The sequence below is a fragment of the Artibeus jamaicensis genome, unplaced genomic scaffold (genome assembly GCF_021234435.1).
Source record: "Artibeus jamaicensis isolate MK-2021 breed Jamaican fruit bat unplaced genomic scaffold, CSHL_Jam_final contig_465, whole genome shotgun sequence".
NCBI lineage: Eukaryota > Metazoa > Chordata > Mammalia > Chiroptera > Phyllostomidae > Artibeus > Artibeus jamaicensis.
The window spans coordinates 15,547,744-15,569,028 of NW_026521843.1; the positions used below are offsets into that span (position 1 = coordinate 15,547,744).

The 21,285-nt window shown below is 52.8% G+C and overlaps 1 protein-coding gene across 2 annotated transcripts in view; it reads left to right on the top strand.

The window, feature by feature from the left end:
• The window catches only part of BABAM2 (BRISC and BRCA1 A complex member 2), a 357,539-nt gene extending 337,363 nt beyond the window's left edge, over window positions 1-20,176 (top strand). For both annotated transcript variants that reach the window (XM_037146619.2, XM_037146620.2), the window contains one exon: window positions 19,897-20,176. In XM_037146619.2, coding sequence (XP_037002514.1) covers window positions 19,897-19,960 — 64 coding nt within the window. In that variant the 3' untranslated portion in view covers window positions 19,961-20,176. The remainder of the gene's footprint in view (window positions 1-19,896) is intronic.
• The last annotated feature ends 1,109 nt before the right edge of the window (window positions 20,177-21,285 follow it).

Sequence of the window (21,285 nt, forward strand, 5' to 3'; positions counted from 1 at the left end):
TCAAGGCTGCACAGTCAGTACCAAGATTAGAACCCTCTGCCCCTGGTCACTGGTGCAGAGCCGAGCCCGAGCTACCTCTGACTGCCTGCCTCCCTTTGTTAAGCGCGTTTCCTGCTCTATTGCTCGCAGGACCAGCACAGCGTAGTCTAGGGCTGGAGTCAGCGTTTCCGCACGCACGCACGCACCCAGCCACCTGCCCTTGGGCGGCTTAGTCGGGAGGCCGAGGGCGTTCTTGCACAGAAATAGCTCTCCTGAGAGTATAAAGACCTCCTGGCACGGAGTCTACCTGCAAGGGGAGGTAAACATTCCTGTGGCCGAACTTATCGCTAGAATCAGTGTGCAGAAGAAGAAAGGGGACGTTGTGACGGAGCGGGCCGAAGGAAGGGCACTGCTTCACAGCTGCCACCGTGCCAGCAGGAAGGCTGCACGCTGACAGGAGGACGAAAAATCCCAGTGACTCCTATCTTCCCAGACAGAACCCCTGGTGCTTAGTCATGCCTAATGGAAAATGGAAGCCAAGAAAGCAGAATTGAGGCTGGAGTGATCTCGGGTAGTCATTAATCCAGAGTCACCTCTGAGGAGAAGAGGGATTTGCCCCCTGCATGCCCTGGGTGGTCAGGGCTCTGTTGCCAGGGAGAGCTGCCAGGGCCGTCGGGAGAACAGACTTCCGAAGAGTAGTGATTACAAGCATCAAGTGTAACAATGGTTTCTGCAGTTATGTTACTGCTAGTGATTCATTCTGCAAACATCTTAGAGTGACTGACACTATATACAGAGTACGTGCAAAGTACTGGGGAGGCCACAGTTTACGCACACTCACACACACACACTCAAGGTGCTGCCATCCAGGTGCTAAAACTCATCCACGCATTGAAGAGCCCCACCCACAAAGCCTGATCACCTTGTAGATGGTAATAATAATGTGCCGAGTACACACTGTACCAGCATAGTTGTAAATGCTTTATATATTTTGCCTCCTGTAATTCTCATAACAACCCTAGGAGACAGGTACTGCATTATACCTATTTTACAGATTGTGAAACTGAGCACCCCCCCACCAAGTGAAGTGACTTGTCCAAGGTCACAGGGTAACTTAGCACAGGAACTGAAAATACTCATCAGTTTTCTAAATTTTAGACTGTTGTCAAAACATCCTGTCTGTCTTCCTCAGGTTGATGGCCTGAATTACCCCAAATTCTCCCAGCAGCTGAGCTCAGCTGTATGTTTAGCACTGGGGTCCCTAAGGTCTCTGCCTTGTTGACACTTGGGTTTGGTGTGCCCCAATGTGGATATGTAGTGACAAGTGTTTTGATCAGATTCTACCCATATCCCCAGCCCATTTCCCATTTATTCATTCTTTCATTAAGCAAATATTTTTTTAATTCAAATTAGGTATTAGGCACCATGTTAAGTGATGTGTTGGATTTACTCCCCACCTTTGCTGAACTGGAGGTGAAGCGAAAATTCTCCATAAATAACACTCCGTATTAAGGCAGCAATGTATGTAGAGTGCAGGTGAAACACAGTAGGGGCCGTGATCGGGGAAGCTCACATTGGAAGATGGGTAGGATTTGATGGGCAGAGACGGAGGGAGGAGACTCCCAGCAGAGGGAACAGAGTGTCCTGTGACCAGGCTGCACTGAGGGGGGGCAGTAGACGAGGCAGGAGAGAGGGAAGGAGAGTCAGGTGAGCTGAATGCTGCAAGGTGGAGGGAATGTGCTCTGGAATCAAACCAACCAGAATTCAAACCCTGCTGCTACCGCTTTCTGTAGTGTTTTGTTACCTCTGTAGACATTGGCTTTCTTACCTGCGCCGGAGGATAAACAGTCCTCTCTCACAGGGCACTGTGAGTGTTAAATGCAAAAATGATTGTGAAATGCCTGGCGTATTGTTGGTGTTCAAGTAATGCTAACTGTTGTTACTAACTGTCATGCTGAGACATTCTTTTTTTTATGTAGGCAATGAGGGTTTTTTTAATGAACAAATTATGTATCGATACAATGATCTACCCTGGTGGAGCTAGGTAAAGCATGATAGGTCCCCTTGGCATCGGAAGTAGTAAGAAAGACAGGAAGAACTGAGTCCTAGGGTCGCGCCTGTGGAACCCTGTCAAGGAGTGGTCGTCCTGGGCCCTTTTGCCCCTTGGTGGCCACCTCCATGCCCAGGGCTTTGAGAACCCGCTCTTGTTCTCAAGAGTGCAGACTGCCAGTTTTAGCAGTTAAAAACCCAAGATTCCCAGTTACATTTGCATTTCAGACAAACAAAAAATAATTTAGTGTAGTACATCACATGCGGTGTTTAGGACATAGTTATACTAAAATATCATTTGTTGGTTATCTGTCTGACTAGTTGCAGAAGGGAGACTCATCCCTTCTTTAGGCTTCTCTCTCGGGGGATGAAGGTTCTGCACGGCAGATTTTGGCAGTGTCTCCAGCTCACTGCCTGAGAGAGACATTAAATGCTGGTGCCACTGTATGAGTTTGGGGGTGAGGGCAGAGGGCTGGGGTGTCTTGTCCCAGTCTCCACATGTCCCTGGCCCTCTTTCTGCGGAACATTCAGACAGTTGGCAGAATGGAGAAAGCCTCTGTGGTCTGATGACTTGTGTCATGGAATAAGAGCAGAGTTGCTTCCAGGAACTTTAACTGCCCCTGTGGTGTGAGTGACACTGGGACAACCGCAGCAGCAGGCATGGCGGTAACTGACCAGCTGCCCCAGCCCTGCCGAGTCTGAGGATCCCAGCAGTGCGCAGCCTCACTCTGGGAGTAGAACAGAGAGGACCCAGCACAGGAAAGTGCTGGGCCCGAGGCCACACAGCTGTTCAGAACTTGAGCCTGAACTGCAGTCTGGGTCTGCCACTCTGGGTTTTTCAGGAACCAACCATCTAGTGCATCCGAGAGTTCCCACCCCGCTCGCTTGGCTGATTTCTGAGCCTTTTCTCTGATGCCTTGGTGACAGGGGTCTCTAGATCTCCACTCGCCTGCGTGTCCTTTGGTGCAGCCCCACGTGGCCTGTCCCTCAGCTGGAGTCCATTAAGCCCCTAAGAGCTCGGCCACTGCCGGTGGGGAGGTCCTGACACTAAGACCAGCGCGGTCCTGGCCTGGCCCCTGGGTGCTGATCTCTGCCCCACCCTGACCAAGTGTTCTGAGGTTGAAGTGGAAAAATCCACCTCAGAGCAGACGGCTTTTAACCTCCATTTCAGAGGAATAATTGGCCCGCGGACCATGAGGTGAAAATTAAAATAAAGCAGGGCGTAGTTTGAGCAGAGCAGCGCCCTTGGGCTTAACAGTGACTTTGACCTATTCCTCCCAGACTTGAATGATTATCCGGCTGCCAGAGAGTTCTTAGAGGAATCACTTTATTAATGGTGTTGCTGGCAAGGCGGCATTAGCCCTAAGACGGGCTTTATCTGCACGCTCTGAAAGCAAGCCCGACACTGCAGGCAGGGCCAGCCCACGTGGAAGCCCAAGGCGGCGATCATGGGATCTTCCACTCTTTTTATTTTCTCGTTCTTGCCACAACTTGTCATGGGACCAAGAAAACTTGTTTTGAAAATGCTCGACAGCCGAAACAACCTGTTCTCGGCCCTGGATGAGAGGGTTTGTCCTCTCTGACCACTCGTGGACTGTTAGATGTCGGAACAGCTGCTGACTGGAAAAAATGAATGTGCTGTTTTTCCCTCACGTTGTTCACAGGCAAGTGCCAGTGGCTCTCCAGGTCCTCGTTCCCCCTTTTCTCCAGCTTCCCCAGAGACGTTTGAAGACTGCCTGAGTCAAACTGACGAATGACCGTTAGCAACATGTACTTAAGAGGATGTAACTGCCGGTCACATCTCTTTGGGTTGTCTTCCCCAGTCCCATTAGACTTCAGCCTGCGGTTTCCCACTTACAGTCAGCCTGGGGGCTGGTCTGGCCTTCTGCACGGCTGGCTGCACGGCTTCGGCCGCACCTCTGCTCCTCCTGCCCAGCCACGCGGGCCTTGGTCTTGGGTGGTCCTGGGTGCATCCTAAGGCTGTGAAGGAATCACGTCACTCCTCCTCTGCAGAGAGAGGGTTGGACTAGATGAAGAACTGCTAACAGTAGCGTCAGGGCACACACATATAGCCAGTTGCCTGTTTTTCTAAAAGTTTTACTGGAATGCAGCCACCCCCAGTCACTTACATATTAAGCACGGCTGCTGTCACTGCAAGGAAGGCATTGTGGAGATACCGTATATGGCCTGCTAAGCTGAAAATAACTATGATCTGGCCCTTTACAGAAAAGGTCGCCGATCTCTGGACTAGCTAATCTGCAGTGTTTTCAAATCCAACTTTCTATGACTTTGGCCTTGTGGCTGTTCTTTCACAGCCAGCACTCCCAAAGTAACTAAGGGGAGCCAACTAGACGGGGGCCTCTCTCTCCCTGTGGTAGTTCCATTCCAAGCCTGCATTCAGATTGTGGAAATCTGCGGAGGGCGGGGGCCTACTTTGCTGTATGTCTGTAATTGTTTATTGATCTGATGGCTCTGTATCCATGGTGTCCGCCCACTTTGAAAAAAAAGACACTGCAGCTGTGTAGGTCTGACTTCATCCAGCAGCATGGTTCAAGGTGGACCACCCATTTGCATCTACGCGGAGGGGAACACTGATTTGTCTGCTTGACAGCCGTGACAGGAAAGGGAGCCAGGCACTGCCTGAGAGCCCGCGTTTGCCTTGGTCTCCAGGCCAGAGCAGTGGACAGGGCAGGAATAGCTCAGAGTGGCGGGGTAGGTGGGCGACTAGTGAGAGGAACAAGAATGAGTCCTGAAGATGCCTTACAAATGCAGACTAGGAAAGATTGAGTCCCTCTAATCTTTTAATTTGTAAAATTAGTATCCTGATGACATGCATCCCAGACCCATGTTCCAGACGCATATAGAAAAGCCAGACACAGACTCAAACAGTCCTCTTATCAGAGTCCCCCTCGGCCTATAAAGAACTTTTGTGCAAATTGGTAAAAGGTGTCCCCTTTGGTTGGTGCAGAGTTCAGCTAGTAGCTTTGCATGAGGAAAACCTGTGCCTTTCCCTGGGCGTATAGCCCTGGGAGAGCACACCGCTGAGTGAGTGGAGCGGGGCCTAGGTTTCAGCATCACTGGCTCCCGGGCCAGACCCTCCATGCAGGGCAGAAGCTTTACTGCCAAATGCAGCAGCCACTTCTGATACCTGGCATCCTAGAAGTCTGTGGGGCCCTCTCCCTGGAGCCCTGCCAGCCAACAGCAGGGTGACTCTGCACGGCCTTGGGGTTTGAGGCCACAGCAGCTTGGGCTGGTCCCTGTTGGCAGTGCTATGCCATGGCATTGGCTCAGAGTCTCAGGGCGGGAAGACGGGTGCCCCAAGGCTGGGGCCTCTCCCAGCAGGTGCCATAGGCCCTGCTCTAGTTCAGGTCCTGGCTCTTCTCTGCCAACCACTGATCTAAACCTGACTCAGCCTAAGGAATGCTCATGATTTCCCACACAGTGACATCTCAAAAAGGTGACATGCTACAGCACAAAGAAATGTGTTCTCAGAGGTCCAGAATAGACCAGCTCGCGGTGGTGGGACTGACCTCCCCCCAGGGTGTGGGGCTACGCACTGCGCGGTGTGTTCGGTGACGACACTGCTGCAGCACCCTCCCCTGCAGAGTGTGCCGTCAGAGCACTTTCCAGAGCTCTCCGTGGGTGAGACGGCTGTGGTCAGACCCGATTCCCACCTCTCAGCTGACACTGAAATTGCATCTGGGCCGGCCGTGTGGGCACATTTTGAAAGATTCCTAACCCACCCTTTACATTCTGCATCCATCGTTGGTTCCGGGCAGTTCAGAGACTAGGGGATTGAGACAGAAGAAAGGCTGGGGCCCGTCAAAGCTGAGAACTCAACGTTACTTCCTGTCCCCTTCCTCGGTTCCAAAAGGCTATTGGGGCCAAGAGGGAGTGTGCTTGTCAAGGCTTTGAGCCTCTAAAACGTGCAGAGCACCCTGCTAAGGAGCAGTTATAGCCCTGTGGACAGGAGCGCTTCCCTAAAAGATGAGAGGGAGGCTGGCAGCCATGGGAAAAGCTGATGGGAGCCCAGTGGAGTCCACACTGGGCAATAGCCCTGAACGCTAGCTGGCCCCAGGCCCCTGGGGCCTGAGGGAAAGAAATCTCCCAGTTAGCAAATGTTTTCAATTTTAAAAACTTACCACTCTCAGTCACCAAGCTCACGATAATGCCCTCACTTTTAGTTGCAGATGCTGTAGCCAGGCATGGGTTGGGAGCAGTACTCAGCAGGGTCCTCCTGGTGGGACATGCGTGTGCCCCCAGAGCCCTTCTAGTGGAGCACAGGTGCCCCAGAGCCATGCCCTTCCTGCCCTGAGCCCGTGGCCACAGAAGTCACAGAGGACCCTCTGGAGCTGGCGTGTGCTGCCACTGGTATCTGGCTCGTAGTCAGATCCCACTCAGCCTTTACCACGTGCCTGTTTCATAGACATGATTGTTGCTTGGATTAAAATGAGGTAATTTTGAAAGCATATTATCAAATACCAAGTATGAAGGTAGTTTAGTTTATTTACTCATTCACCAACTATTAATCCTTACTAGGTACAGGCCGAGGTCCCAGGTGCCCCAGGCCTTCTTGGAAACAGGGGCAGTTCTGTAAATCTTTGTTGAAATAATGTGACGCAGGAGCTCGTCATAGTGCGTCTATGCAGCTATGAGCTGCGAGTGGAGGATGGCAGGAAAGGAAACGAACATGGTCTGAGTTTGTACCGTGTACCTGGCACTGTTGCCTCACAACGACCCCATCGGCCCTGTGGGTCCCCTGGAGAGAAAATACAGTACATGGAGACTTGGGAAGTAACTTCCCAAGACACACAGGTACTAAGTGACAGAGGCGTATCTGAATTCAGTTCTCTCTGACTCCAGCATCCATGTTCTCACCTCTGAAGGGGTGGGAATGGCTGAAAGGTGTTCCCCTTGCCAGAGAATGAGTGACCCTAGCAGGTTCCCACCTGATCCACTTTTCTTCTCCCAAGGATCCCCCAGATCAATGACCCAGGCCAAGCCCAAGCCAAAAATGCTACCCCCCGATTCTAGGCCAGGAAGCTGGAACCACGTGAAATCAAAGAAGAATGAGCCTCCATCACCACAAGCCAAACCTTGTGCTCACAAGGACAGGGGTTTCAGGGAAACAACAGCCTCTGGTGCACACTCAAAGCCCCTTCCATGGTAAGCCACTGCGAGAAAAACCTCATCCATGCAGTGTGCTTGGGCAGGGGTGCAGCTATCTCTTCAGGCATAAAGCTACCAGCAAGGACCCAGAATCATTCCAGGGAGCTGTTGGTTTCCCCAGAGGATGCAGCTTTTTGAAATAAAGTTGTAGACAATTTCATTGGCCTCTCTGGCCTTGCCCACATCCTGAGGCCTCCCTTGCCTCTAACTCCTTGAAGAAGAGGATGATCATGGAGCCTTTGTCCTCATGTCTGTTCTCAGCTCAGCATCAGTGTGTCCTGTTCTGAAGTCTAGCGCCAAGTATTTACTCTAATAAAGAACAGTGAAAAAGGAGAAGAAGAACTAAAGAAGTTATGGTCTGGCTTGGTCTCCAAAACTGGTCCCCACAATTGGCAGTCATTGCCTAGACTTCAGAATAGACTTAGGAAAGAAAGAAGCCAGTCAGTCATTCAGCAGAAAATCAGGGTATTTCTGTGGACACAGAAGCCTCTGGCATCCACACCAGAGGTGGGGAATCTAAAGAGCTGCATTTAAAGCTGGGCAAACCCAGAACTCCAGAGCCGGCAACCCCCCGGGAGCATCTGCCCACAGTGCTCAGGATGGCAGCCTGGCCTCCGCTGCCCCTTCCCTCAGTTCACAAGGCTCCACTGAACCTCGGCAGGTATGAGTTGCCAAGCTGTACCCCAGGCTGACCACAGAAGCAAGTGGCGTATATACTAGAGAAACCAACCAGCAACCCCAGACAACTTAGGTAGGATTAATTTGTTCAAGACTGCAAAAGTGAGGCCCATGGGTGGGAGTTTCCAGGGGACAGATTTCAGTTCAGCAGAAGGGAGAATATTGTAACTTTAAAATGCCTTTAGGTGATGAGCTGTCCCTTACGAAAGATACTCAGGCAGAGGTTGGAGGCTTGCCCCTAAAGTGCTGTCAGGGCAAGTCCTCTGTTGGACAAGATGCTAAGATCTCTTCCAACCATGAGTGTCTGGTTAGTGCCAAATGCGTGGCTCAGCAGCCCATGCTGTGGCGCTTCAGAGGCAGGACGAGCGACTAGGCTGGAGTGGTGGTGGCAGACTCTGTGGAGGGCTGGAGGCCCATGCCAGGCTTTGAGGGCAAGTAGGTTTGGGGTAGACAGGAAGACCCCCCAACATGTTGCATGGTTCAGGAAAGTACCCTTAACCTGCAAAGTGAAGGGACTCCTACTTAGCTGGCTCCCATAGTTGCAAAGGGAATTAATTATTGTTTGTGATACACTTTAAGATCCCCTCGATGAAAGACCTTGTATAAATGCAAATTATTATTATTGTCATTAAAGGTGCTAGACGTCTGGACGTCTGGCCTGCAGGATAATGCCCTGTTTTAGCTCTGAGAGGAAAGAGTTTGAACCCCAGGTAGAGAGTTTACTCTGGTTGTCCCAAAGCGATGGCAGGAAGAAGGAGCTGGCCAAGGAGGGCTTGGCCCATGGCTGTGGAAGTGAAGCCATCAATGCCTGACCAGGGCCAGCATGAGCTCTCTGCTCAGATTCATCCCTCAGCCCCTGCAGGAAGCAGCCATTCACTAGCATAGGAGGTAACCCCAAATAGGTGGGTGTTTGGTTGTCCAGTGCTCTGAATGATGGAAGGCAGATGGCCAGGATGGATGATGGCCATCCATCCTTGAGATCCTCTCTGGAGACCAAGGTGGGGATGTATAGGAACTTCACACTTACAGTGTCTCTGACGATGATGATCCAGGCTCCTGAGGGCACCCCTGTAGCAAAGCACAGGGGAAGGGTCATTTATTAATTACTGCTTCTACTTCAGAAACTGCCTCCGGCTAAAGTGGTTGGATTGATACCAAAGCAATAATAAGAGTAGTGGATAATTGTATATTAGACCTGGAAGTGAACTTGGAAGCCAGCCCTTCACTTTATAGATGAGGCCTCTGAGACACAAGAGTGGGGGGAGGTGCTCGTCCAAGGTCGCAGAGCAACTAAGGAGCAGAGCCAGAGCCACAGCTCCGGCCTCCTGGCTTCCAGTGCGTAGCTCAGTTGTGTTGGGATGACAGTACCTGCCATTCATTCTATAGCACTTTACAGATGTGGGGCTTTAATGTCGCAGGGACCTTCTGGGGCCCATTATTTGGAGAACACTTATGGTGCCTTCCACCTGCTGCTGGCAGACTACATGTGCCCTTTACACTCATTCTCTCCCTCCTCCCAGACACCCAGGGCTGGCCTTGCTCTCCCAGGGTGAGTCAGCACCATTACGAAGCAGATGGACAAGCAAGAGGGAAGTGGGTTCATCCCTGCTGTCCATTGCTCTCAGTCATAGCTCTACCGAAAAACCACCCAAAACGGACCCTGGAGAGGGACAGAGATACCAGGTCACGCCTCCACCTAGAAGGGATTATAAGAATAAGTGTAGGTGTAACAGGAGTCGGCAGTAAACAGCTTTCACAGTTTACTACCAGGCTGTTGTAATTCCAGTTTTAATGGAGGAAACTGAAAAATAGCTTAGGTGTTTGGGCAGGGGGAGGATCACCACATCAAACAAAATGTAGGTATCACCTATCTCCATTGTGTAGACAAGGAAATGGAGGAGTGACTCAGTGTCATGCAGTGAATCGGAAGGCCGAGCCCTGGACTTCCCCACTTGCCCACCAGTGCTCTCCCCTCTGGAAGTCCTGGCAGGGTGAAGAGAGCATGCACTTTGAGGTCAAGCAGCGCTGGATCATCAGTAGCATTGCCACCTGTGAGATGCGTGATCTTGAAAAATTTGCTTCACATCTCTGAATCGTAGATTTCTCATCAGCAAAAAGAGAGAGAATAATACGTAGCTGGTAGTGGGCCCACTGGAGGAGTAAGAAAAAATAATGCAGAGTAAAACAAATCCCACGATGTCTGGCATGTGTTAGGCACCTCCCTTCCTTTACACTCCTGGCCTCCAGACTTTCCCACAATCCATAGGAAGATGTGCATTTTATATGCTAACCCAGTATGTGTAACTCAAACAAACGTTCCACAAAAAACTACTCATCCTTGCCACCTGTGATACACTCTGCTTTTATTGAATTTTATTTCAACGCTGTTCAAGACCCACTGGATTGATTGCATAGCTCATGATTGCATGAGCCCCATGGACCAACAGGGCAGAGTGCCTGCCCCACCCTCTACAGCACACCTCAGCGTGATCGAGAGGACCCTGAAGGTCCTCCGCCTGCCCGCAGTTCTGCCTCTTCCTGCCAGCCTGCGATGGACCTTCCCCACACCCCTGCCCAGCACCCACGGAAGGCCTGGCACTCCGGTAGGGAGGGTGGGCCCCTGCCTTCCTCTCCAATGGAAGGTTCTCTTTATTTGGAATTGCTGCTTTTCCACCTATAGGCCCAGAAAGCCAGACATCTGGGGAGATTATTTCAGCTGCCAGGCGGGGAGATAAGAGTGAAAAGAAGAGGCACTATGGTTGTCCTGGCTGTCCCTCCTCTAGATCTCCAAGGGGCATTTGTGAACACCTGGCTAGGAGGGCAAATACCCAGAGTGCTGGAGTGACCACACGCTGTGCCCCAAAGGCAGCCAGTGATGGGAGTCGTGAGTACAGCCTCTCAATGCTGAGGTCCAGGGGAGAAACCAGATTTAGAGGCAAGCAAACAACACTCAAAAGCCCCAGGGAGACTCTCTGGGAAGGGGAGGATGGTTGTATGCCCCAGAGAGTTGATCTCCTAAGCAGTCTGTCAGTTCTTTGGGGGCCTGGTGCTTTCCTGTGGAGGCTGCTGCCTGGCAATGCTGAGCCTTGAGGCACCTCCCCACCAGAGTGGGGCCTGGGTGCTGGACCCCACACTGGCCAGGACTCACACTCAGCTCTGCTGGGGCCCTGAGCACTTCCTCTTTGAGGTCCATCCTTTGGTTTTTCCCTTTTTGCTGACTAAGAAGGAGAAGGTAGTTCGTGATCTTGGCAGTGATTCACCAGCATCAGCAGGCGACCATCCTCTCCCCGGCAGTCCAGTGCAGGTGGGCTGCAGGAGCAGAGGACTTGAGTTCCCCACTGCCAAGGTACCTGCCACCTGAGGCACACCTGGCAGAAATAGATGGGGAAGCAAAATGAGCACTGGGCTGCGGATCTGCTCTGGGGTCCCAGGCCCCAGGGGGCCCCATGCTTCTTAGTTCCTTGCACTTACTGTCTGGCCTCGGCCCAGTCAGGTGTGTGCCATCATCTCAGCTTACCCCTCATCCCAGGACCCAGCCTTCTCGGTGGCTACACTGTCACCTCCTCCTCCTCCCAGCATCTCATAAGGTAGGTTCATGATGGAAATAGCATGAGCCTGAGAGTGAGGAGACAGGGAAAACTGGCTCATACTCCGCCTGCTAGCCCTGGGGCCTTAGGTCAGCCCCTGGGGGGGGGGCCTTCATTCATTCATTCATTCATTCATGCACCAACTTGACGTTCTCCTGCTGGGCAGCCCCAAGGAAGGTGAGCACCATGGGCTCTAAGGCCAAACCCTCCCCAAACTCTGACCTCACACAGAAGACCTGTTCTAACCTCTGGCATTATTGTTTTTGGTATTAGAGAGATCATCGACTTTTCTGGCCCTCAGCTTTCCCTTCTCTGTAACGATTGGATGATGTTTCTGTCTGTTACCAAACTCTGTAATTCTAAAGTTCATCTTTAAATAAGCTACATATTTCCATTTGCTTGAGAAGTACTGAGCTGCTGTGTGTTGGGCAATATACTCGAAGGTAGGGTGCAGAGATGGGTGAGCATGACGATGGGCCTCGTCATGAAGGAGCCTCTGCTGGGGTGTGGGAACATGGCTAGGACACGACAGACACATGCACACAGAGATGGAGCCCAGAGAAGGCAGGCAGCCCTGGGGCTGGGGGAGGCTCAGGAGCCTGTGAGGGCAGCCCTGTCCCTCCCTCTCACTTGGCCAGCCGGCTCTCTCCTGCCCTCCTCCCCCTCTTCATAACTTCACCGTTAATGTCCCGGGAGCAGAGCTGCCAGCAGCCCCTGGGAGCAGGGCCTGGCCCCTGCAGCTGCAGAAGCCGGCTGCAAGTAGCTCGGCCAGAGGAACTGGCTAGGCTCCAGGGGGCCTCCTTGGAGCGCCTCAGGAGGAGAGAGAACTACTAGGTAATTTTGATCATTTTAGAAAAGCACTTAAAAATACCCTATGATTTAGATGAAGTCAGATTTCATCCCAATACTTTGATGTCTAGAAATGTATCCCAGTTGGTTGAAGTCTTCCTAAACAGCTTTTGATTTAATTCAACACATACTGAGACTACGGTCTCAGACATATTGCAGGCGAGGAGCCCGAGCTGTGTAAGACATAGTCTAGACACCAACCTCGGCATCTTGGACTGGAGGCCGGCCGTGGCTGGGCCTCAGGTTGGCGGCCCCATGTGCTGTGGAATTCAGCAGAGGGGAGATTGATTCCAGCTGAGGACAAGGGCCACTCCCTGACACTGAGCTTTGATATTTTGTTCTCAGAATGATATCAATCCTTTGCATTGCAAGTGTGTTGATTTTCTTGTTTTGCACGTTTGGGCCCCCTAAAAACGAACCAGGCCTGCTCAGGGGTTGGCGCGTTTAGGGAGACTGAGTGTGTGAACCAGTTACAAGCTCTTGTTTGTTCCTAAAGCCAGGCTGACATGGCCTGGGGCACAGCTACAAAAAAGCTCCCATCGTGCCAGGTCCGCACGGGGGCCTGTAGAGGGTTTGGAGTGAAGGGCACTGAAGTAGAACTGGTCTCTTTGTGGAGATCCCATTACCAGGATGACCCCTTTGACATGGGGAGAGTAACCCCAGATGAGTCACTATTTACAGTGGCCGTTCAGGACAATGAGGGCAAGGCAAGACCACGAGGAATAATTAGCAGGCCTTGACTTACGCTATTTACAGGGCTGCTTGATTTTTCAGACCGCAATCGGTTTTCATATGGGTGATTGAAAACATGTGCCAGTTGAAGTCACCACTGCAGAAGAAAACTGGAAAAAGAAACGAGCCTTAGATGTTTTGGAACTTGCCTCTATTTGCCAGAATGAATTCTGACTTGATTTATATGTTCTCATTTTCCTGACAATGAGGGTCGTGTCCCTGAACCGCTTCTCCCGCCCGCCCCTCCCTGCCACCACGTTGGCCTGACTCTGGCAGACATCATAAGGCTCATCTTATGATTGCCCAGAGAGAAGCATTTTTGAGTCCTGAGCGAATCTAATACGGCAGTTGTTTAGGCTCTTGCAAAATCAAAAGTCCTAAGTAAGGGAGGCTAAAGGTATCAAGACCATAGGCTCCCCTTCGCACGGCCAAGCTCCTGTGGGAAGATGTGCCCCAGTGGCACTGGGACCAGAATGACACTGGGCAGGTGTCTTCGCTGAACTCTCGGAGCTTGCTTTCCCACGGGCAGAACAGGAGCGTGGCCACCGCTGTGCTGGCCAAAACGCACCTCGACGGGCCCAGCTGTGCGCACAGCCTGCCCGTGCAGCCCCTCCCCTCCGCCCCGCGTCCCTGGCCCCTTCCCGCTGTAGAGCCTGTTTTTAGTTTCACTTTCTTAAAGCTTTTTTGATTCATATTTTCAGATTGTGTGGATTTTTATTCTTTCAAAAAGCCCCACTTAATTAAGAACTATGCTTCCAGTAGGGAAAAACCCTGTCGATGAGACCTTTTGAACAAAGATTTCTAACTGCCTCCTGACAAGGCCTTTGAGGAGGGTCCTGACGGCCCCTGTCGTGACTCTGCGGTGCCCCCAGAGCCCCTTCCCCAGAGCATGCGGACGGACTGCTGAACTTCTCACACACTGTCTCCCCAGACAGCTGACCGTGAGCTTCCCGACTGCGGACCTCCTCGTGGGGGAGGGCAGGGGGAGGGCCGAGAGCGGCTGGCTGCCCAGCCCTGCAAGCACTGCCTGCGGTGCTCTGCAGTGCTCATCACCAGCCCTGTCCTGTCTGTGAGAAGGTGTCTCGGAAGATGACAGCTGCCAGCACGTACAACATGCCAGACCCTGGGTTCGGCTAGTGCCCTGATTTAACAGATGAAGGATCAAGACACGGTGAGGTCAAGTGGCTTACTCAAGGTCACATGGCTATCTTAGAACCATAACTGGGTGGCACTTAGAGATCATCAAGTGTAAATCTTGTTGCAGGTAGAGAAACTAAGTCCCAGCTTCTGATGACATAACAAGCCAGAGCCTGGACTAGAACCCACGTCTTCTGCCTCATGGTTCAGTGTGCTTCCCGCTTCCCCACTCTCTCCCCTTTGTGATACATGCCATTCTGGACAGAAGAAGATCTATTTGAGGCCAATTTCGATAACCCCATCATGGGGAGTCAGAACCCCAACATTCTTTTTTTTTAATTTTTATTTATTGATTTTAGAGAGATAAGTATAGAGAGAAACATCAATTTGTTGTTTCATTTATTGATGCATTCATTGGTTAATTCTTATATGTGCCCTGAATGGGGATCGAACCTGCAACTTTGGTATGTCGGGACAGTGCTCGAACCAACTGAGCCACCCAGTCAGGGCAGAGCCCCATGATTCCTAAACATTCACAGCCTCAGCCTCTTCCCTGACCAAGCCTGTGGCCAGAGCCTCACTTGGCGCACACCTGCCAGCTTGGACGTGCCTGGCAGGCAGATGCCGCTCACTGCAGAGCTCACCCCTAGTGTGTCACTAGCAGCTCCAGACTGGGTTTTAGGAGGGGCGCAGTGTCCCAGTGACTTTGGCTGGACATTCATCCCTGAGGCTGGCCATCCCTGCGCCTCCATCTGCCAGCTCCATACAATTCAGAGTGACCCAAGAAGCCACAGGGAAAGAATGAACTGAGGGCAATGGCCTTGGGACCTGTCTTTCCACATAGAGTCCATCTGTCCCCTCAGATGCATGGCCTTGCCCTCTCAGACGCAGCTTGGTGACAGTCAACATCTGTCGATTGTCTGTTATGACAGGCCCTTGGGCCATCTCATGTAGTCCCCGCGAGGATCGCCCTTTAAGCTAGGCATTATTTTCCCCTTAGAGTTGATGGAACTAAAGTCAAGGAGGGGAGTTACTTGTCCAAGTGATAGTGCCAGTGAGGAACAGGGCCCAGCCTGGAGCCCAGGAGTGGTGGGCTCCGGAGCCCCCAGCACACTGCCTGTCCTCCACAGCCTGCCACCTGCAGGGCCCTGGAGATCATCTGGCTCAGCTCCCCATTTTGCATGTGAGCCCGGAGCAGGGAAGAGATTCACTCCTGGACCCGAGATCCAGAAGAATAGACCCTCCGAGCACCTCAGTCCCCCCGAGACCCGTGCTTCAGGGAGCCTGTCAGCCCTGCCCCCTGCTCTGCCCACGTGCTGAGGCCCAGGCAGAAGCCAGTGCTGCCCCCATTCATGGAAAACCCACCCGGCTGCAGCCTGGGACCATTCTTTCAGTTCTGTTCTCCCAGCCCGAGACCCTGGGACTGGCCTGGGTTCTGATTTTATGGAACCGGAGCAAAGGGACCGAGCTCCGTGAAGAAGGACCTCGTCCTGCGGCACACTGAGCTCCAGCCGCCTGAAAGTAAGCTCCCTTCCAGTGTGAGGAGACTGGGGGGCCTGGCCAGCCACCTGGGCCAGCTCCTGGGAGGTGAGGGGTCCTCCTTCCCCACCCTATATCACACACTTTGTCTTTGGGTCAGAGAGTTTTTAAAAGGTGACGTAACTAGTGCCTATGGCAAGATATGCTCCTGGAAGCTGTCAGTTTTCTCCAATACAAAAGTGAAGTAAATGAAAATAGCACTTTAGAGAAATCTCTCCATGGGTGGGAGCCATTGTCGTTTTGCCTGCCCACCTCCTCCCCCTCCTGTGACTGGCCCCCTGAGGACCACTGAGAGGCGGTCACCTACTGCCCGTAGTCACGCATCGTGCCTGGGTACAGCACTTCTCCACGCGGCTTCCCCTCCAGGTCACGCAGTTGGCCCTGGCAGGGGAAGCCCAGGACAGAACAGGAAACTTCAGAACTTTCTGAAGGAGGAAAGAGTGTGCTGTCAGGCATACCCCCTCTCACCAAGACCTTTTGGTCTAAGGAGCTTGCGCTGCTGCAGCCCCTTCCCCCAGAAGTTTCCAAGGAAAAACTAAGCTCTTCTTTCCTCCTTCACGTTGTCTCTTACAAGCGTCACGTCACGGTGGGCTTGTCCCCCCTCCTCACCTTGGGGAAACAGAGCTCTGGGCGTCTCACTCTGGGTGCTTTGTACCCGGTCACAGTCCCCCTTCCCATGAGGACTGCTGCGGCGTGGTGCAGTGGGCGGGTTAGGGCTGTGGGTCTTAAGTCTCAGAGAAAGTTCGGCTGGCTCAGGACCTTGTTGAACAAGATGTGGATGAAGGAGGGGGCTTCGTCTTCCTTTCTCACTAATTATTGGCATGAAGCTTGAGAGTGGACTGCATTTTCTTCTTCAGTACCTAAATATTACATCTGCCTGCTTTGTGGGGTTTCTGTCCCCCCTTCTTACGCAGCATATAACAGGGGGGCCTAGACGGCCCGCCCCTTGCACACTGGCGGCCTTTGGTACTTACCTGCACTACAGCCCAGCCCGGGAGGCCGCACCGAGCGCCATCTGCGGACAGGCCTGTGGGGCCCTGAGAACGGACTTGCTATCTGCTTTCCAGGGCTGGCAGCAGCCTGGCGAGTAAGACGTGTGCACGTGTGACAGATGCCCGGGAGACAGTGTCTGCGTGCAGGGAGAGAACCTGGTGACTGGGGAACAAGGGCATTTGGCCCGAGCACGAAAAAGGCCCAGAGGTGAAACATGGCATGTGTGAGGGAAAAGCAAGTGGCCGGACAGTGAGGGGCAGAGGGTCGCACGCTGGATTGTGCATGGGCTCCAGGGGGTCTGGGACATCCCCCCATTGCAAGTAACATCTCGGTGGAGAGACTTATCAGCAGCTTTTCTGGGAGGAGAGCCTCAGCTTTCATAGCTTCTCAAAGTCGGGGGTAGGGGAGGGCACAGTTTTTAATGTGCCGTGGAGCCAGAAAGGGAAAATCACAGAGTGCCAGGCTGCCAGCTGGGGCAGCGAAGGAGGCCAGCACTCGGAGAGCACTCACCTGGCGGAGGCGGGAAGGTGAGGTAAGCCTCGCATCCGGTGAGAAACAGGCTTCTGCAGCAGATCTGTCGAAGAGTAACGAGACCGAGAGCCAGAGGGTGTCAGGAAGGAGAGAGGACATTGGGGAGGAGGAGGAGGAGCTTGCAGGGTGAACCCCCCGCAGGGGTTTAGGGAGACGTGGGAATGGGGTGCTGTCACAGAAGTACAAAGGGGCCAAAGCACTTCAAACACCAAACACTGAGGGACACTTCATTTGGAACAAACACTGGTTTCAGTGACAGAGAGACAGCCAGGTCACAGGGCCTGGAAGTTTGGGAGAGAAATGAAGGCTGGGGCCTCAGAATGGGCCGTTCTCTGCAGAGGGTGGTGTCAGCCTGAGAGGAGTATGCTGAGCTGGGGGACAGGGGTAGGGGGGACGCTGGGTGGGGGACAGAGGAATCCATCTGAGAGTGGGGAAGGAGACTGTGATGCGTCACACAAAGGAGCGCTTCCAGGGGCAGGGAGCCAACCTTTCAGTGCTGCCAAGGGCAGCGGAGCCCAGGACTGAGAAAGCCAGCAAAGGGGTGAAATTCAAATACCAGTTTCACCCCAGTGGGCTGGGTGTTGGGGGAGGGGAGGTGGTCAGGGGTCACCCACAAGGGCACTGCACTATGACCTGGGGACAGTCCTGGCCCACTGAGTTGCCGGAGGATCCCTGTTTGAGTCTTCCCGACCCCGCGCACCTCTTTCCCCTCCTCACTGCTTCCGCACGGCTGCCCGTTGTCTTCTAGTCAGCCTCTCCCTCCTCTGTTTGGTGCTCCTGCTCTCCCAGGGGCCTGGAGCCCAAGCTTATTAGAACCGCAGCCTCAATGAAATGGGCTGCAGGAGGCTCTCCTGGGCGAGGTGCACAAGGCTTTTGCAGTACTGGTGACAAGTCTTGGTGGCCCTTCCTATAGGTCATGGCACAGTTCTGGGTGAGCCACTCATGGACAAGTGTGACTTCTCTGCTCCTGTAAGAGTCGGGGGCAGAGGAGGGAAGTGGGAGGCAGGCCCAGGTGACAAGGGCACGGGCCGCCCACCCTGACCTGTCCGGTTTCTCCCTGCACTTACTGTGTTTAGCTCCCAGTGCCCCACAAGGTACCCCAGGCCCCCAAACCACTGTTCCTGCTGTGTCTTTCTCATAGAACCCCTGTAACACCTACCCTACCCACTCCTGCACTGAGTACTCCGGGTCAGTGGCTCATGGCCCCTCCGTAAGTTCCCTAACCACCTCAGTTGGTGTTATGTTTGTGTCTGTCTCCTCCTCTAAACCGAGATCTCCTGGGTGGCAGGTGCCACATCTGTGTCGTCTCACAACCCCGGGCACCTCATAGAGTTGCCCGCACAAAGCAGGCCCCTGTCCTGGTGCATGTGTAGGCCCCACTTTTACGGATTCGAATCTGGGTGCCAGAAAAGCCCAACAGCAGGTGGGTCTGCCCTAAATCCCATCTTTGACGGGGAAAGATTCTCTTGATACCCAGCCAGCTTGCTTTCCAGGAGACTAAGCTCTGTATTCGAGGTCTGTCCAGGTCTCCAGCCATGTACCGTGAAAAACAGAGACCGTTTATTGAAAAAGATACAAGAAACATTGTGCACAGAACAATGACACCTTAGTCCCTTTCAAAGTGGGTATCTTGCGACCTCACACAGTTCTCCCAATCTCCATCAGCTGTGAAGTCCTATTTTCCAGAATCTCGTTGACAGTCTGAAATCTCTTTCCTTTCAAAGGTGATTTTAGTTTTGGGAAAAGCCAAAAGTTGCAGGACCCCAAATCTGGGCTGTAGGAGGACTGAGTCACCTGGGTGATTTGATGTTTCACAAAAAAAAACTGCACAAGATGTGATACATGAGTGGGTGTGTTGTCATGATGAAAATGCCAGTCACCAGTTGCCCATAGCTGTGGCCTTCTGAATCATCTGAATAGTTTCTGCAGAGGAATGTTCAAGTTTGATACAAAATTTGATGCAGATTCATTGCTGTACTCATTCATTCATTTTGACTGCGACGGCCACACAGTACACATGCTCATTCAATGGCATCTACTGCCTCCACTGACCAGTACAGCGAAGTCATCATTGGTCACGCATGCGCATCCCAGGCCACTCTCCTTGGCTGCCAGGTTACGTCGATGTTGCACAAACTGTTCTTGTTATATTAACAATGCCTGGACTTTTTCTGGACAGACCTCATATGTTTGGAAATAATTGGAGACCAAGGATCACTTAGAATCCTTTCTATTAGAACCTCTTTGTCTGCATGAAGTCACAGGTCCAGTTGAGGAAAAAGTGCAGCCCTCCTGATATTCCCACGACGACTGGAGTTGGCCTGGACAGTCTCTGGCTTGTAGTCTGAACAGGCTTGTCTTTGGCCTGGGAAACAGTGGGTGGAGCCTGAGTACTGATGTCTAATAGGAATTGGCAGCCAGGAAGGTCTTCGTACAGGCCCTTTAAATATCCATGCGAGATAGCATAATGGTGAAGTGTGTGTGCCTCCCTTGGAAAAATCCAGAAAGCTTTGCATCAGCAGGAAGGAAAATCCAACCCAAGACGCGTGAACAATAAATAACAACTGTTCTGAGTTAGGTTGAAAGCTCTGAGTTGCACTTTTTTCGAGTTTGTGCTAACCACAATTTTTTTCTCCCCCCTCTTTCCCACCAGGGCGTATTTCAAAACCTTCGTCCCTCAGTTCCAGGAGGCAGCCTTTGCCAATGGAAAGCTCTAGGAAACACCAGTCTTGAGAGGGAGCCAGCCAGACTGCTGTGTCCACGTGCGTGTCAGCGCACGGGGCCGCTTCCTGGAAGCCACTGGGAGTGTCTTCACGGCAGCGGCTCGGCAGGCCCCGTCTGGAACCCACCCTCGAGTCCCCCACCTCTGGTTGCTCCTTCGTTGTCTCCTTCAGTGTGCTTCTTAGTTGGAAGAAATAAAGTCACAAAAGCCATGACGCAGTGTTTTTCCAGGGAAAGTAAGACATCATAAATGCACACACCCTTGTTCTTTGTCTCTAAGACCTCTTTTAAGTTTTAAGACCAAACCTTCCTTTGCCTTTTCCACCCCCTGAAACTAGTGTCTTACACGCGTGTGTGCGTGTGTGTGTGTGCGCGTGTTTCATTTACACCGCAGCATTTCCCATTTCGGGCAGTTCCTCCGTTGGAAAAGGTGCTGCCTGAATGAAACTGGCTGACCTGCACCGTGTCCGCCGTCCACTCAGCCAGGCCCCACGCTGGGGCTCAGAACAGCAGGGCGCCAGTGCCTCCCCACTGCTCCCTAGTGCACAGAGGAGAAAACTAAGGCCCAAGAGCTCCAGAAAATTCCCCGGCAGAGGAGGGGTAAGGCTGGGTGTTGGGAGCCAGGCCTCTGTACCATCGCAGGACTCCCCTGAACTCCCACACCAGCTGACTACAGCCAGCCCGGCGGCTCTACAAGGTCCACAGTTTAGTTCAGCGTCGTTCCAGCCCGGAGGCTCTCACCGAAAGGAAGCGGGACCCACACACAATGGGGAGAGGCGCAGGCAGCCGACCCGAGTTGCCTGTGCGGCTCCTCGGACCCACCTGCTTCCTATTTTGAGGTGAAGCATGAGGCTCACTCTGGCCTCTCACTGTCCCCGGAGTTCCCCTTGTGGCTCTTGCAGACCAGTTTCACCATGTGAGCCTGGAAGGGAACCAGCTCAGTTCTTTGTGGGCACTGGTGAGGAATACCTCTCCTTCCTGTGTTCTCTGCACCCAGGAATGTGCCCAGGAGGCCGGAGCAGAGCTCCAGCAGGCTTCTAGCGTGGCAACCTGCTGGACAGTGGCCCAAGTCACAGGTACTTTCAGTGCATGGGTACTTTGTCCCCAGCCCTGACACCTTGGGAATTCCCGTGGCAGGGAATAGCCCAGTGTCCTGTGTCCCCACCCTAGCTCCGCCATTGACCTTGAGTAAGTCCCTGCTCTCTGTTATACAAGGAATTGGCTCATCAGAATCCCCCGGGAGCTGTTTAAAGGACTACTGCCCTGGTTCCCACTGCCGGCCTGCGGGTGGAGAGCTCACTAGCCGGGGCTCAGGCATCTG